The sequence below is a fragment of the Eptatretus burgeri genome, chromosome 13 (genome assembly GCF_056783735.1).
Source record: "Eptatretus burgeri isolate ZD-2024b chromosome 13, Ebu_testis_v1, whole genome shotgun sequence".
In the NCBI taxonomy this organism is placed as follows: Eukaryota; Metazoa; Chordata; class Myxini; order Myxiniformes; family Myxinidae; genus Eptatretus; species Eptatretus burgeri.
The window spans coordinates 60,214,608-60,230,641 of record NC_140973.1 but is presented as its reverse complement, the minus strand read 5'-3'; the positions used below and the strand labels follow the sequence as shown (position 1 = coordinate 60,230,641).

At 45.0% G+C, this 16,034-nt stretch overlaps 1 protein-coding gene across 8 annotated transcripts in view; it reads right to left on the bottom strand.

Moving 5' to 3' along the window:
* The window catches only part of PAN3 (poly(A) specific ribonuclease subunit PAN3), a 72,713-nt gene that overhangs the window by 13,264 nt on the left and 43,415 nt on the right, over nucleotides 1-16,034 (bottom strand). For all 8 annotated transcript variants that reach the window (XM_085852673.1, XM_085852669.1, XM_085852670.1 and 5 more), the window contains 6 exons: nucleotides 14,718-14,876; nucleotides 14,387-14,503; nucleotides 13,205-13,306; nucleotides 8,905-9,058; nucleotides 8,079-8,166; nucleotides 4,885-5,024 (listed from right to left, as the gene is read on the bottom strand). In XM_085852673.1, coding sequence (XP_085708799.1) covers nucleotides 4,885-5,024; nucleotides 8,079-8,166; nucleotides 8,905-9,058; nucleotides 13,205-13,306; nucleotides 14,387-14,503; nucleotides 14,718-14,876 — 760 coding nt within the window. The remainder of the gene's footprint in view (nucleotides 1-4,884; nucleotides 5,025-8,078; nucleotides 8,167-8,904; nucleotides 9,059-13,204; nucleotides 13,307-14,386; nucleotides 14,504-14,717; nucleotides 14,877-16,034) is intronic.

The following is a 16,034-nucleotide window of genomic DNA, read 5'->3' as shown; positions in this document are numbered from 1 at the left end:
CAGCAAGCACGGCATACCTCAGCACATCCAGCAAGCACGGCATACCTCAGCACATCCAGCAAGCACGGCATACCTCAGCACATCCAGCAAGCACGGCATACCTCAGCACATCCAGCAAGCACGGCATACCTCAGCACATCCAGCAAGCACGGCATACCTTAGCACATCCAGCCAGTCCGGCATACCTCAGCACATCCAGCCAGCACGGCATACCTCAGCACATCCAGCCAGCACGGCATACCTCAGCACAACCAGCCAGCACGGCATACCTCAGCACATCCAGCCAGCACGGCATACCTCAGCACATCCAGCAAGCACGGCATACCTCAGCACATCCAGCGAGCACGGCATACCTCAGCACATCCAGTCAGTCCGGCATACCTCAGCACATCCAGTCAGTCCGGCATACCTCAGCACATCCAGCGAGCACGGCATACCTCAGCACATCCAGCAAGCACGGCAAACCTAAGCACATCCAGCAAGCATGGCATACCTTAGTACATCCAGCCAGTCCGGCATACCTTTGCACATCCAGCCAGTCCGGCATACCGCAGCACATCCAGCAAGCACGGCATACATGAGCACATCCAGCAAGCACGGCATACATGAGCACATCCAGCAAGCACGGCATACCTTAGCACATCCAGCAAGCACGGCATACCTCAGCACATCCAGCACAGCAGCACGGCACACCTCAGCACATCCAGCAAGCACGGCATACCTCAGCACATCCAGCAAGCACGGCATACCTCAGCACATCCAGCAAGCACGGCATACCTCAGCACATCCAGCAAGCACGGCATGCCTTAGCACATCCAGCAAGCACGGCATACCTCAGCACATACAGCAAGCACGGCATACCTCAGCACATCCAGCAAGCACGGCATACCTCAGCACATCCAGCAAGCACGGCATACCTCAGCACATCCAGCAAGCACGGCATACCTCAGCACATCCAGCAAGCACGGCATACCTCAGCACATCCAGCCAGCACGGCATACCTCAGCACATCCAGCAAGCACGGCATACCTCAGCACATCCAGCCAGCACGGCATACCTCAGCACATCCAGCGAGCACGGCATACCTCAGCACATCCAGTCAGTCCGGCATACCTTAGCACATCCAGTCAGTCCGGCATACCTCAGCACATCAAGCAAGCATGGCATACCTCAGCACATCCAGTCAGTCCGGCATACCTCAGCACATCCAGCAAGCACGGCATACCTCAGCACATCCAGCAAGCACGGCATACCTCAGCACATCAAGCCAGCATGGCATACCTCAGCACATCCAGCAAGCACGGCATACCTCAGCACATCAAGCAAGCATGGCATACCTCAGCACATCCAGCCAGCACGGCATAACTCAGCACATCCAGCCAGCACGGCATACCTCAGCACATCAAGCAAGCATGGCATACCTCAGCACATCCAGCCAGCACGGCATACCTCAGCACATCCAGCCAGCACGGCATAACTCAGCACATCCAGTCAGTCCGGCATACCTCAGCACATCCAGTCAGTCCGACATACCTCAGCACATCCAGTCAGTCTGGCATACCTTAGCACATCCAGACAGTCCGGCATACCTCAGCACATCCAGACATCCAGTCAGCAGGGCATACCTCAGCACGGCATACCTTAGCACATCCAGTCAGTCCAGCAGACTTCAGGACATCCTGCCAGCCCAGCATATCTTAGTGTATCCAGTTATCCAGCAAATGTGGCATTTATCACATTCAACCAGCCTGCATATATTAGCACATCCAGCAAGCTCGGCATATCTTAGCACATCCAGTCAGCCAGGCACATCTTTGCATATCCAGTCAGCCAGGCATTTCTTCGCATATCCAGTCAGCCAGGCATATCTTAGCACATCCAGTCAGCCAGGCATACCTCAGCACATCCAGCAAGCACGGCATACCTTAGTACATCCAGCCAGTCCAGCATACCTTTGCACATCCAGCCAGTCCGGCATACCGCAGCACATCCAGCAAGCACGGCATACATGAGCACATCCAGCAAGCACGGCATACCTTAGCACATCCAGCAAGCACGGCATACCTCAGCACATCGAGCAAGCATGGCATACCTCAGCACATCCAGCAAGCACGGCATACCTCAGCACGTCCAGCAAGCACGGCATACCTCAGCACATCCAGCAAGCACGGCATACCTCAGCACATCCAGCAAGCACGGCATACCTCAGCACATCTAGCAAGCACGGCATACCTTAGCACATCCAGCAAGCACGGCATACCTCAGCACATACAGCAAGCACGGCATACCTCAGCACATAAAGCAAGCACGGCATACCTCAGCACATCCAGCAAGCACGGCATACCTCAGCACATCCAGCAAGCACGGCATACCTCAATACATCCAACAAGCACGGCATACCTCAGCACATCCAGCAAGCACGGCATACCTCAGCACATCAAGCAAGCACGGCATACCTCAGCACATCCAGCAAGCACGGCATACCTTAGCACATCCAGCCAGTCCGGCATACCTCAGCACATCCAGCAAGCACGGCATACCTCAGCACATCCAGCCAGTCCGGCATACCTCAGCACATCCAGCAAGCACGGCATACCTCAGCACATCCAGTCAGTCCGGCATACCTCAGCACATCCAGCAAGCACGGCATACCTCAGCACATCCAGCAAGCACGGCATACCTTAGCACATCCAGCCAGTCCTGCATACCTCAGCACATCCAGCAAGCACGGCATGCCTTAGCACATCCAGCCAGCACGGCATACCTTAGCACATCCAGCCAGCACATCCAGCAAGCACGGCATACCTCAGCACATCTAGCCAGCATGGCATACCTGAGCACATCCAACAAGCACGGCATCCCTTAGCACATCCAGGCAGTCCGGCATACCTCAGCACATCCAGCAAGCACGGCATACCTCAGTACATCCAGCCAGTACGGCATACCTCAGCACATCCAGCAAGCACGGCATACCTCAGCACATCCAGCAAGCACGGCATACCTCAGCACATCCAGCAAGCACGGCATACCTCAGCACATCCAGCAAGCACGCATACCTTAGCACATCCAGCCAGCACGGCATACCTAAGCACATCCAGCCAGCACGGCATACCTCAGCACATCCAGCAAGCACGGCATCCCTCAGCACATCCAGCAAGCAAGGCAAACCTCAGCACATCCAGCAAGCACGGCATACCTCAGCACATCCAGCCAGCACGGCATACCTCAGCACATACAGCGAGCACGGCATACCTCAGCACATCCAGTCAGTCCGGCATACCTCAGCACATCAAGCAAGCATGGCAAACCTCAGGACATCCAGCCAGCACGGCATCTCAGCACATCCAGTCAGTCCGGCATACCTTAGCACATCCAGTCAGTCCGGCATACCTGAGCACATCCAGTCAGTCCGGCATACCTGAGCACATCCAGTCAGTCCGGCATACCTTAGCACATCCAGACATCCAGTCAGTCCGGCATACCTCAGCACATCCAGACATCCAGTCAGCACAGTATACCTTAGCACATCCAGTCAGTCCGGCATACCTCAGCACATCAAGCAAGCATGGCATACCTCAGCACATCCAGCCAGCACGGCATCTCAGCACATCCAGTCAGCACGGCATACCTCAGCACATCCAGTCAGCACGGCATACCTTTGCACATCCAGTCAGTCTGGCATACTTCAGGACATCCTACCAGCCCAGCATATTTTAGTGTATCCAGTTATCCAGCAAATGTGGCATTTATCACATCCAACCAGCCTGGCATATATTAGCACATCCAGTAAGCCAGGCATATCTTAGCACATCCAGTCAGCCAGGCATATCTTTGCATATCCAGTCAGCCAGGCATATCTTAGCATATCCAGTCAGCTCGGCATATCTTAACATATCCAGTCAGCTCGGCATATCTTCGCACATCCAATCAGCCAGGCATATCTTTGCATATCCAGCAAGCTCGGCATATCTTAGCACATCCAGTCAGCCAGGCATATCTTTGCACATCCAATCGGCACGGCAGATCTTAGCATATCCAGTCAGCTGAGCATATCTTAACATATCCAGTCACCTCGGAATATCTTAGCATATCCAGTCAGCTGAGCATATCTTAACATATCCAGTCACCTCGGAATATCTTAACATATCCAGTCAGCTCGGAATATCTTAACATATCCAGTCAGCTGAGCATATCTTAACATATCCAGTCACCTCGGCATATCTTAGCATATCCAGTCAGCTGAGCATATCTTAACATATCCAGTCACCTCGGCATATCTTCACATATCCAGTCAGCACGGAATATCTTAGCATATCCAGTCAGCACGGAATGTCTTAGCATATCCAGTCAGCTCGGCATATCTTTGCATATCCAGTCAGCTCGGCATACCCAAGCACATCCTGCCAGCCCAGCATACCTTAGCAAATCCAGTTATCCAGCAAATGTGGCATTTATTATCACATCTAACCAGCCTTGCATATCTGAGCATATCCAGCCAACTCGGCATTTGTGATCATATCTACATAACCAGCCAGCCTTACGTATATTAGCATGTCCCACCAAGCTGACATATTGTAACGCATCCAGCCGAGTTAGCATTCCTTGGCATAGCTCAGTGCTTCCAACCAATACGGCATATCTTATCGTATCCAGTATAGTTGGCATAGCTTATATTGTCCAGCCAAGTTGGCATAGTTTAGCATGTCCAGCTATCTGAGCAGCACTTCGCAATATAGAACGAGAACGGCAGATCCTAGCATATCCAGATATCGAGCCAGTCTGACATTCCTTGGCATATCCACATCGCCGAAATAGCCGATACATTGGGAAAAGGCCATGAGAGTGAAGTGCAGCAAACATTTTAGGACTATCACCATGCCATACACTATAAGGTTCTTGAGGTCTGGGGAGTAGTTGAGTGCCACCAAGTCCATGGCTTTGTGGAAGGTGTCGTGCTGGATGCCAGCGATAGAATTGCAAGCCAGTGCCAACACAATCTTCCCAAGCGCTGCAAGATCTTCTTGCTACAATGAGGGAGGAAGTCCACACACCGTTTATAAAAAGGCAAGATAATCTCCAAAATTTCATTTGGAAAATTAATGAAATTACTAGCATAACCCGCACTCTGCGCGACATGTTGGGGTGGGTGTGTTTGAGAAAGGAACTGATGCAGAGTATCAGTAGTAATTTTACTTTAATGCAGTAAGTGGAATACGATTTCACTGTTTCAGAACCATATTATTTCCTTTTTTTTGTACCATGCACCTCATATGGTCTTTGAGATAATGTAAGCCGAATATCACGTCCCTCGAGCACAGAACAAAGTCGAAGATAGCGTGACACGAAACCACAAACTCGGAATTAATATATAAGATTCATTAATTGAAACTCTGCCAATTACAAACAAATGGTAGTTCTGCCCAATAAAATATGAGAGAAGAGTGATTCGCCAGCAAGTCAGCTATCGATAAGTAGAAGGGCACTCTGTAGAGCGTGTACCTCCACCACGCAATGCCTGATCCACGAGAACATATCGAGCACAATACATTTTTGAAATATCATGCTATATATCGTTTTTGGCCCAACAAGAGTTCATATAACACCGATCTCTCAATGGTGAAGAATCACTTGGAAAATTAAGTAATTCTCGTATCCAGATTCGGATTCAGCTCTTCACCAAAACTGAATCAATTCGTCCTTGTCACACACCCAACATGTCCACCAAGTTTCGTCCGAATCCGTCCACAACTTTTTGAGATATCGTGATTTTTTCTCGGTTTAACCCCATCTCTCAATGGTGAAGAATCACGTAAAAAAAATTGTCACATCCGGATCCGGATTCAGATCTTCACCAAAATTTAATCAATTCTTCCTTGTCACACACCCAACATGTCCACCAAGTTTCATCCGAATCCGTGCACAACTTTTTGAGATATCCTGCACACAAACGAACAGAAAGGGGTGAAAACATAACCTCCTTCACCTTCGGTGGCAGAGGTAACAAGAGTTCCGAGAACACCTCACTCAAGTATGGAATTCAATTGAAATAAAATAATGATTTTAAAGGTCACATTAAAAAAATACCGGAAGTTTACCGCCGTTGATGCAGTGTCTTTTACACCACCTTATTTAACAAGTTACATTCGTTCTTCGTGCCTGTTGTTTGTGTCCTTTATGATGTCCTTAAAAACATTAAGCATTCTCTTTGGAATTATTTTCAATTTTGTTTGACTGCCAGACAGGCAGAGAGGGGAAAAAAAATCTCACTCCTCTATACTAATGTGAGATCGGAATGAATTCAGAATCAAAGTACAGCACTGCCCAACTGCAGGTTCGTTTTCCGATTCAGATTCCCATTTGTGTTCAAAATGTAATGTTCAATTGAAATCAAGTTGTTCCTCCATCATAAACGTTTACAGACAGAGATAGACGGACAGAAGTGAACCAATTGCTTAACCCTGCTTTTCGCTTCACATACATGGGGTAACTGGATATCTGCACAAAGCGATAGCCAGGGGTAAGCCTCCCCCGACACCTGCAATCCAATGACGGCCATATGAACTTGACCTTCAACATTTAGCGATGGACTGTAAAATACTAAATCAGGTCATAAACTTAAAAATTAGGTCAAGGTCAAAAATGTTTTAGGCCAAGGTCTTTTTTTCGAATTGGGTCACAAAATTAAAATAGGGGCAATACTCCTGGACACTCACCTGGTAGCGGCTCGATAAGATAATGAGGAAACCACTGGTAGGCGTGGATGACCCACAGAATATATGCAACAAAGAAGAAAATAAATACCTATTTTTGGGGGGTGGTGGGGGGGGGGGGGTTGGGACAGCTGATATATATTTTTTAATGCCGTGAACAAAATTTGGCACATCATGGGTGATGAAGGTTGTGGTCAATTTTCATCAAAATTGTGTGTTGTTTCTGAGAAGAGCAAATACCTATTTGGGTGTGCAACCCCCACCCCCGTAAAACCTTTTAGACACCGATTTTTCTAATGTCGTGAACAAACTTTGTTACATACCGGGTGATGAAGGTTGTGGTCAAATTTCATCGAAATCTAATGTGTATTTTCAGATGAGAAGTTGCATGTGTTTACAGATGGACGGACAGATGATGCGCCATCCCATAAGCTCCCCGGAACTATGTTCCTGGACTGCTAAAAGTTGTCAAGGTCAAAAAAAAAAGTAGACTGAGGACCTCAGAGTCTAAAACTTTTTTTTTTGGTGTGGGGGGGGGGTCTAAAACTATGTAAAACTGGGGACACTCATTGTAGAAGCAAACCCCTATAACAGCTATAAGCCCCCCCCTTTCCCATAGCGGGAGACTTAATAATGGTGGCCATAAATACCAACAGCCAGTGGATGAATTCCAGTGGAATACTAAAAGCATACCAAGAAATTATCAATAAGCTGAATCAACTGGGGAAAAAGGCAAGAATCATTGGGTTTTGAAAGGAAAAATTTTATATTTTGGATGTTATATCCATTTAGGTGTGGAATGCAAGATCATCAAGTTGTTCCGAGAAGTGTAAAAGCAAAAAATAAAAAAACGTACACACATACGTCCCCGTTCTGCCCCACCGCCAACGTCATAAACCACAAAAGGAAAGATTTTGTCAACACACGACGACGACATCAAAACACATCAAGGATGCAACGCAGTCAATTTATACGAATGGAACAAACAGACAAAATTGATTGCACAATGTGAGTGCAGTGCACCAGTGGAGGTTCGAGAAAAGCGGTTTTATGTGATAAGCACTCTTGAGATGGAGATCAAACTACTAATGGCACAAACACATAAGGCAAACTTTAGTCTTTCCGTTTCCTTTTGCACAAACCATGTTGAGCAAGATTTTTTTTCTTCTTCCTTTTGGGAAATGAAAAAAGGAAGGAGACTCAAAACATCACAAATTATTGAGTCCAGGAAATTAAAAAGCAGAAGTGCAAAGAATAAAAAGAAAAAAGAAAACTGGCAAGAAAATGGAAAGTGATTAAATAGAAGCAGAACTTGGTTAATTTGAGGGCAGGGTGGTGGGTGAGGGGGGAGGAGGGACATCAACCCACCTGGAACTGCGGGCTTCGTGCCAGAGGGTTAACCTGATGACCATCGAATGTCAAAACATCAAAGATTCCCACGCAGTTTATTCGTAACCTATTGGGTGGGGGGTGGGGGGGGGTTGGAGGTGAAGCTTTTTAACTCGCAAATGCCGGTCAGAAACAAATTAAAGCGAATGTTTTAGCTAATATAGAATGGGCACAATTTCTGATGATTCAAGTAACGTCATCATCCTTAAGAATTAGTGCTTGCATCCCTGATTCACCGCATGACCCGCAGAAATCAATAGACCATGAAATGGGTGAGAATTCTTTTTTTTATCCTTTAAGCAAAGAATAAGAACTGGCCTTTCGCAGAAAATGCGTGCCGACAGGTTACACAAGGAAAGCACTTAAACCACATTAGACAGTTTGACGAGCTCTCACGACTGACCCTTTCTTGGATTTGACATGGTGTTCATGCAAGGCTTTTATAACAAAAACGTAATGTTCATAACGCAACAGATAGTGAAGAAAATTTACTATTTGACATTGACAGGATATTGCTAGTAAGACATCAAGCAAACAATCGAGGTGTATAGAGGGAATAGTTTGGCACGACTGACCCCCTCTGAGGTCTCAAAGCCTGAACTAGTGACTCAGAATGGGGATTTATTGGGCACGTCTTTGATGGTATCACAGTTTGGATATAATAGTGGCATATCGTTGAGAGGCCTCATATCAGTCTGTTTAAACTCAGATTTCCAATTATCCCAGGTGTTGGTTCCAGAGTTCAAAAAATAATAATAAAAGGTCTTCACACACTTGCGGTACTCACCCTGGACGGCCTTCTTACCGCGTCTTGCCGTTGATGAGGATCTTGCTGGGATGCACGACACGACACCCGAGGCCCACCGAGTGGATCGTACGCAGAGCTGAGCTCAACTGCACTACGTAGGCCCAAATGAGCGATTCGGGGAGTAGGCTGGATGGCTGCCGTGTTGTCGGGCCTGAGCGGGGGGTGCAAAGGTACAGAGCAGGTGAAGACTCAAAATCGATTTGTGATCGAAATGATGCATTTTCTGTCCAGCAGTGATGGTGTTGAATAAAATGGATATTCAATCGCCACTCGAAATAGCAAGCATGAACTGCTGCAGTGAATTACAAAAGGTACCTTCCCTCTTCCTCAAAATAAAAAAACTGCTGTGGTGTATGTGATCGGGTGATGCGTAATAACCACAAGCCAAACTAGAAAGGCATACCTCTCCCAAGCTGAACAGTTTATGTTTTTGTATCGCATCGAGAAGCCGGATCGAGTTCCGGACCAAAACCAAAATCTAACTGGCTTGTTCTTGTCACCGACTCAACACATGCACCAAGTTTTGTCATACGTCGTCAACAACTTTTTGAAATATCGTGCTGCATATTGTTCTTGGCCTCATCTTTCAATGATGAAGAATCACTCAAAAATTCTCGGATCCGGATCTTCACCAAAATCGAATCGATTCCTGCTTGTCACACACACAACCTGTCTAAGTTTCGTCCTAGTCCGTCCACAACATTTTGAGATATCGTGCTGCATGTACTTTTTGGCCACATCGCTCAATGGTGAAGAATTACATTCAAAATTATTAGATCTGGAGCTTCACCAAAATCAAATCAATTCGTCCTTGTCACACACCCAAACTGTCCACCAAATTTCGTCCAAATTGTTCTGTAACTTTTTGAGATAACCTGCTCACAGACAGACAGACAGACAGACAGACGTGAGGGTTGAGGACATAACCTGCGTCCACCTTCGATGGCAGAGGTAGCTGGAAAGAGCAATCAGAGATTGTAGACCCTCGCGAGGATTTGTTTTGTGTGGCGTATATATGGTTTTGTGTGCTGGTGTGTTTGTATTTGTATGGTGTGGAGATGATGTCGAGTTATGTTCACACAGCAGACAAGCGGACCTTTTCCGTTTTATTGCATAGATTCACATTCCAATCGTATGTATACTGAAACGCAAAAGAAACTTACCACTTGTTTGAAATGAAATAAAATTGAAACAGTTCAAAATAAAACAAACCAACAATTGCTCATTGAAACATTGGCATTTTATTGATGACATGTCAAGTTTTTGACCAAGATACACCATCTCATAAGTTTGTTCTACAGTACAGAACAGCACAGGGTGCAATGTCAGTCCCCTTTCAATAGCGTGTGTGGCCACCATTGTTTTGGATACAGGCAGTGCATCGTCGGCGCATACTGCCTACCAGTCTTTGGATGGATTGCTGCTGGATTCTGTCCCACTCAGTCCTCAATGTCTGAAGCCATCTGACTTAGGACCATCTGCCTGTCCTGCCTTGCAGTGGTGACTCTTGGCCTCCCTGATCAAGGTCTGTCATCTGCAGAGTTGTGGAGGGTGTCTGTCCACCAGGGCCGATATCGTCTGGTGTGAACAGCCAAGGCGACGTGCCACCTCACGGTAGCTCAATCCGCCTTGCAGCATGCCCAAGGCACACTGCCGTTGATCCCTTGACAATCGTGGCATGTTGATTGAAATGCCCATTTTGCACCGGCCTTTTCAAAGCCAATATCAAGACATCACGTGCAGCTCATTAAAATCATCCCGTACCCCTTGGCTAATCACTGACAGTCAAAACGGCTGTGCTATGAAGTGACCATTGAAGGTTCAAGTGACCATCCGTGACCGTTTTGTCTGACAGTGAGGACACTATTGTCCACAAATAAGTTAACACATTTACTACACGCAGTGTTATTGTTGATATTTGAAGGTTTAAAAGGTGGTAAGTTTCTTTTGCGTTTCAGTGTACTGAAATATCGTGTTCCGGACGATATCGTGTCCGGAACACAGATGTACTTGCATCGTAATTGTACATCCTTTATAGATGTACTCACATCGTAATTGTACATCCTTTATCGATGTGCTCACATCGTAATTGTACATAGTTTACAGATGTGCTTGCATTGTAATTGTACATCCTTTATAGATGTGCTCGCATCGTAATTGTACATCCTTTATAGATGTGCTCGCATCGTAATTGTACATCCTTTATAGATGTGCTCGCATCGTAATTGTACATCCTTTATCGATGTACTCACATTGTAAGTGTACATAGTTTATAGATGTGCTCGCATTGCAATTGTACATACTTTCTCAAGGTACTCGGTTGAAAAACAATAACATGTAATACTGGTGACCACTAGATGGTATTTGCGACCAAAGTAAGCACATTATGCGCAGACAAAGAAGGAAAAAAAATAAAAAAATAAGAGCAAACGGACCCAAATGCAATACCCTCTGATGAGGGTAAAAACGATCAAAAACAAGGCCACGGAGGATGAAAGTTTGATTATCCGGAAGCAAACGTGCACCTAAAGACAGTGCACAACCTCCGCAACACATAATTCGAGATTTTATTAAACGAAAATTCATCCCGGGTGCCATCTCAACAAGTTTGACGAGGTTGGAGCTAAACAGATGGTAAAGGACTCATTTTCACTCGATCTCTTTTTTTACCCCATTTCTCCATCCATCCTTTCCCACAGTCTCCACATATCGATACGACATTGCACACGAGTCTAATGCAGAGCCCTCTCGGCCTCGTTTTTGCTCGTTAAATGCATGGAGAACGCTCACCCGTGATGACCCCGGGAGATGCTTTACATTAAACACTCGACAGTCAATGCGGCATTACACGCCATACCGCTCCTCAAACTCGGCAACCGTTTTGTGGCGATGTATTCAGATCCCTCCACCTTCCATCCCCTCCTCATTTACAAAATTAGTCCAACCCCCCCCCCCCCCACCCCAATCTTTGTACATCTGACATTGCCGCGTTGCAGGCGAAACAGCAATCAAATCGAGCCCAGGGATTATGTGCATTAACCCCAAAAGCATTTACGTTTCAGAAAGCACAAAGGGGAGAAATTAAAAATTACCCCCGTGCGGGAGCGACGGTCATCTCTACGAGAAAATATATAGTTTCCTGAAGGTAGGGCAGTTTTTGCAAACTTTGAAGTCACGTGACGCGAAAACGAAAGCGAATATCGAAAATCCGGCCTGACCAAATTTAGATATTGTCCCATAGATTCATATGCCACAATCAAATTCAAGATTGCTTGAGAAATGTAGGAGGAGATAGATCTTGAAAATCGTCATTTTCGCATTTTTTGCCAACTTTGAAGTGACGTGACACGAAAACGAAAGCGAATATCGAAAATCCGGCCTGACCAAATTTAGATATTGTCCCATAGATTCATATGGCACAATCAAATTCAAGATCACTTGAGAAATGTAGGAGGAGATAGATTTTGAAAATTGTCATTTTCGCATGAAAGTCGTCATTTTAGCATTTTTTGCCAACTTTGAAGTCATGTGACACGAAAACGAAAGCAATTATCGAAAATCCGGCCTGATCAAAATTTAGATATTGTCCCATAGATTCATATGCCACAATCAAATTCAAGATTGCTTGAGAAAAGTAGGAGGAGATAGATTTTGAAAATCGTCATTTTCGCATTTTTTGCCAACTTTGAAGTCACGTGACACGAAAATGAAAGCGAATATCGAAAATCCGACCTGACCAAATTTAGATATTGTCCCATAGATTCATATGCCACAATCAAATTCAAGATCACTTGAGAAATGTAGGAGGAGTTAGATTTTGAAAATCGTCATTTTCGCATGAAAATCGTCATTCTCGCATTTTTTGCCAACTTTGAAGTCACGTGACACGAAAACGAAAGCGAATATCGAAAATCCGGCCTGATCAAAATTTAGATATTGTCCCATAGATTCATATGCCACAATCAAATTCAAGATCGCTTGAGAAATGGCGGAGGAGATAGAATTTGAAAATGTCATTTTCGCAACTTCAAAGGCCTCCTGACCTTGACCTTGACCTTCGGTGACCTTGAAAGTCATACCATCGTGTACGTCTCATCGACCTCTATCAGGATCACTAATGACCAGATCTCCCGCTTCAGCTTCATTGTGAACGGACGGACGGATGGATCGTCACCTCTCCTCTCAACACCAATATTATTAGGTCATGCTCGAAGAGATGACCTAAAAAGCCATGAGAGAGAATGGAAAACTTCTCCAAGAGAGCCGGTATCTGGGCACATTAGACAAAGGCACGTACCCCATTTTTTCTTTGTGAAGAAGGCGTCAGCATTGGGATCGCTGAAATGCTTGCTCATCAAAGTTTCCGCACCAGCTTGGAAATCGTAAGCAAAGACCAGTGCTGAGTAAACAATTTAAAATAAATGATAAATAAATAAAAGAATCAGTTTTTAAAAATATTTAAATAATGAAATATTTGGGGGGGGGGTGGTGATGTACTCACATTAAATAATTCTATACATTTAAATACATAATTTTATATATTTAAATGATGAATAATTATATAATTTAAATACAATATTATAATTTTTTTATTTAATTAAATAATAATGAGTAAGACCAAAATAAAAAATAAAACGACAAAGGTCATGTTCTATAATGCAATATCTTTCTCATACAGGCTCGCTACCTCTCTCAGCAATTTAGTTGCCAATCCGTCATATTGGTGCCTTCACCGTCATGAAGAGGGAACAGTAATTTATGAAATTTATTGCCTCACACGATCAAAGATAGTAAAATGATGCAACAACGAGGGAGAGGGGGGGAACAATGACAAAAGTCAACACTTAAAACCATTCTTTTCTTTGGGTTCCATTACATCTGCGTGCGTCACGGTAGTGCAAGATTGACTCGCATACAAGTCTGAGCATCGCCAACTACGTACTCAGTGATTCTTGATGACATGTCTACCATCAACATGAGTGGCAACATTGGGTTTTTGCCAAAGGAGATGGCTTACAACTTTTGGGTTGCCATATATGGAGCTCCCATCTGAGTGTAGAGCTCATGATTAGGGGGGGGGGGGGGGATTTCGAATTGCAATCGCAGATATGTTTTGAGTCGATTTTGTATTCATCAACTCAATATACGGTAGTCTACCGATGTCCTTGGAATTGGTGTTAAACTGCATTGACGTCTCCCAACGTCTTTATCCGACACGTAAAAACTAAGTATACAAGCTCGTCCATGAGCCTTAGATCACGTTCAAAGGATTAATTTTTAATGAAAAGTTTAATTCATCAGAAGATGGGCAGGAATGGGCAGAAACCGTGCACTCGCACAGCAACAGCTCTCGTCATGACGTACGAAGAGGTGCGAATACAAAAATTAGATTCAAACGAAAAACCAAGAGTGTGCAAACAATACAAACCACTAAGAGTGTGGACACAAACAACCGAGAGTGGCACCTATCCAAACTCACAATGTTCTCCAAAAGCTTTCGTTGTGAACACCTCTCTCAGAGAGACGATATTAGAATGCTGGATCTTCTTCCACATGTCCACAAGAGCCATGCACTTCGTATTCGCAAGTCGGAAACCTAGATCCGGGAAGGCAAATGGCTCCTTTAAGCGTACACACAAAATGAGGACCAAATACAAGTAAATTATGAAAATAAATAACTTCACTCAACTTAGTGGAGTTACTTTACAAGCATGGAACACAGCACACATCCATCAAGGAGATAGATATATAGATAAATAAATAAAGGAAGCTATGGTGGCAGCCTAACAAGTATGGTGGAGCATCCACACCATGGATTCGTCGCAGACAGTAGGGCATGCAGTCTTTGCTGCTAATGGCCTTGTAACACGTCGTGGTGTAGCCAAAGGTGTTGGACTTCTGCATCGGGCTGGTTTGCGGCGGTTCCAGAGGGAACAGACTATGATAGTTGTCCACCTCTGCGGGAATGTCTGTGGGCACGAGGACAGGACAGCACGTCAAAATGGGCTTGTGGTTACAGCTGCACGTCTAAACTTATCGTAATTATCAAAATGCTGCCGTTATGACCAAGGTATCAAGGGGAAGACCGGAAAACCTAAAATACAGCGACGACGTTTCAATTTTTCCTTCATGGTATACTTTCACGCCTTTTTACCAATCACAAAACTATTGTACATATTCCACGAGTGCATACCATCCGAGAATATGTAAACACTTAAAATGAGAAAAACCTGTGCACTCTGATCAAACAAATACTTGCCTTTGTTAAATGTCGGTCTCCGTCGGCGGAAAATCCAAACAATAAGTTTCAGTAACTTAAAGTTCATAAAGACATGGAGACAACCATGCGAAGGAAAGCACAGTATACATGACGGGCTCAATCATTGGGCAAGGAAAGGTCAAAGCCTGAAACACAGGCTTCACCAAGTTCCCCACAATGGTTTGCACACCTTTGTCAACTTCCAAGTGACAAAGACTGACCATCGGCGTAACTACAAATAGTCTTAGTGGCGGAAAAGATCGTTTACTCTTTTGTGTAAAAATTTCATAATCACCAAGACCTTTCTGATTGCTGATTGGGGATAAAAGTGTAAAACAATCCAATTTAATGAGAACACAAAACAAGGCAAACTGTAAAATATTTTTTAGAGTTTCATAAATTGTTTTTAAATATTTATTTAAAAGAGTGAACATAAGAGAAACGAAATGAAAAGAAACCAAACTATATCATTATGGTGCCACGCAATGAACTTCTTGAGCAAAGTACCGACGACATGTGGGAAATAGTGTACAAAGTACAGATCACGCTTACTTACGAACTCTGAGATACCCTTTTATAAAAATGCTCATTCTAAATAAGCACAACTCAATGGAAAGTGCCAGAGTAAGGGAGGAGAAAGGTCAACACAGACTGGCTAGGCCTGAGTAAAACAGGAAAGAAGACTCACTCAAGTTTGGCTGCTTCCAAGAAGCCAGGCACATTCTGAAACACTTGGAAACAGAAGTTGGGTAAGGGACCAGAGGTTGTGTGTGATAACAGGCCCTCACTGTCATCATTAATCACTGTCAATGCTCGTTCTCTGCTCATCAGAACTTATTTCGTTAATCCGACCCTTGCAGTTCAATCG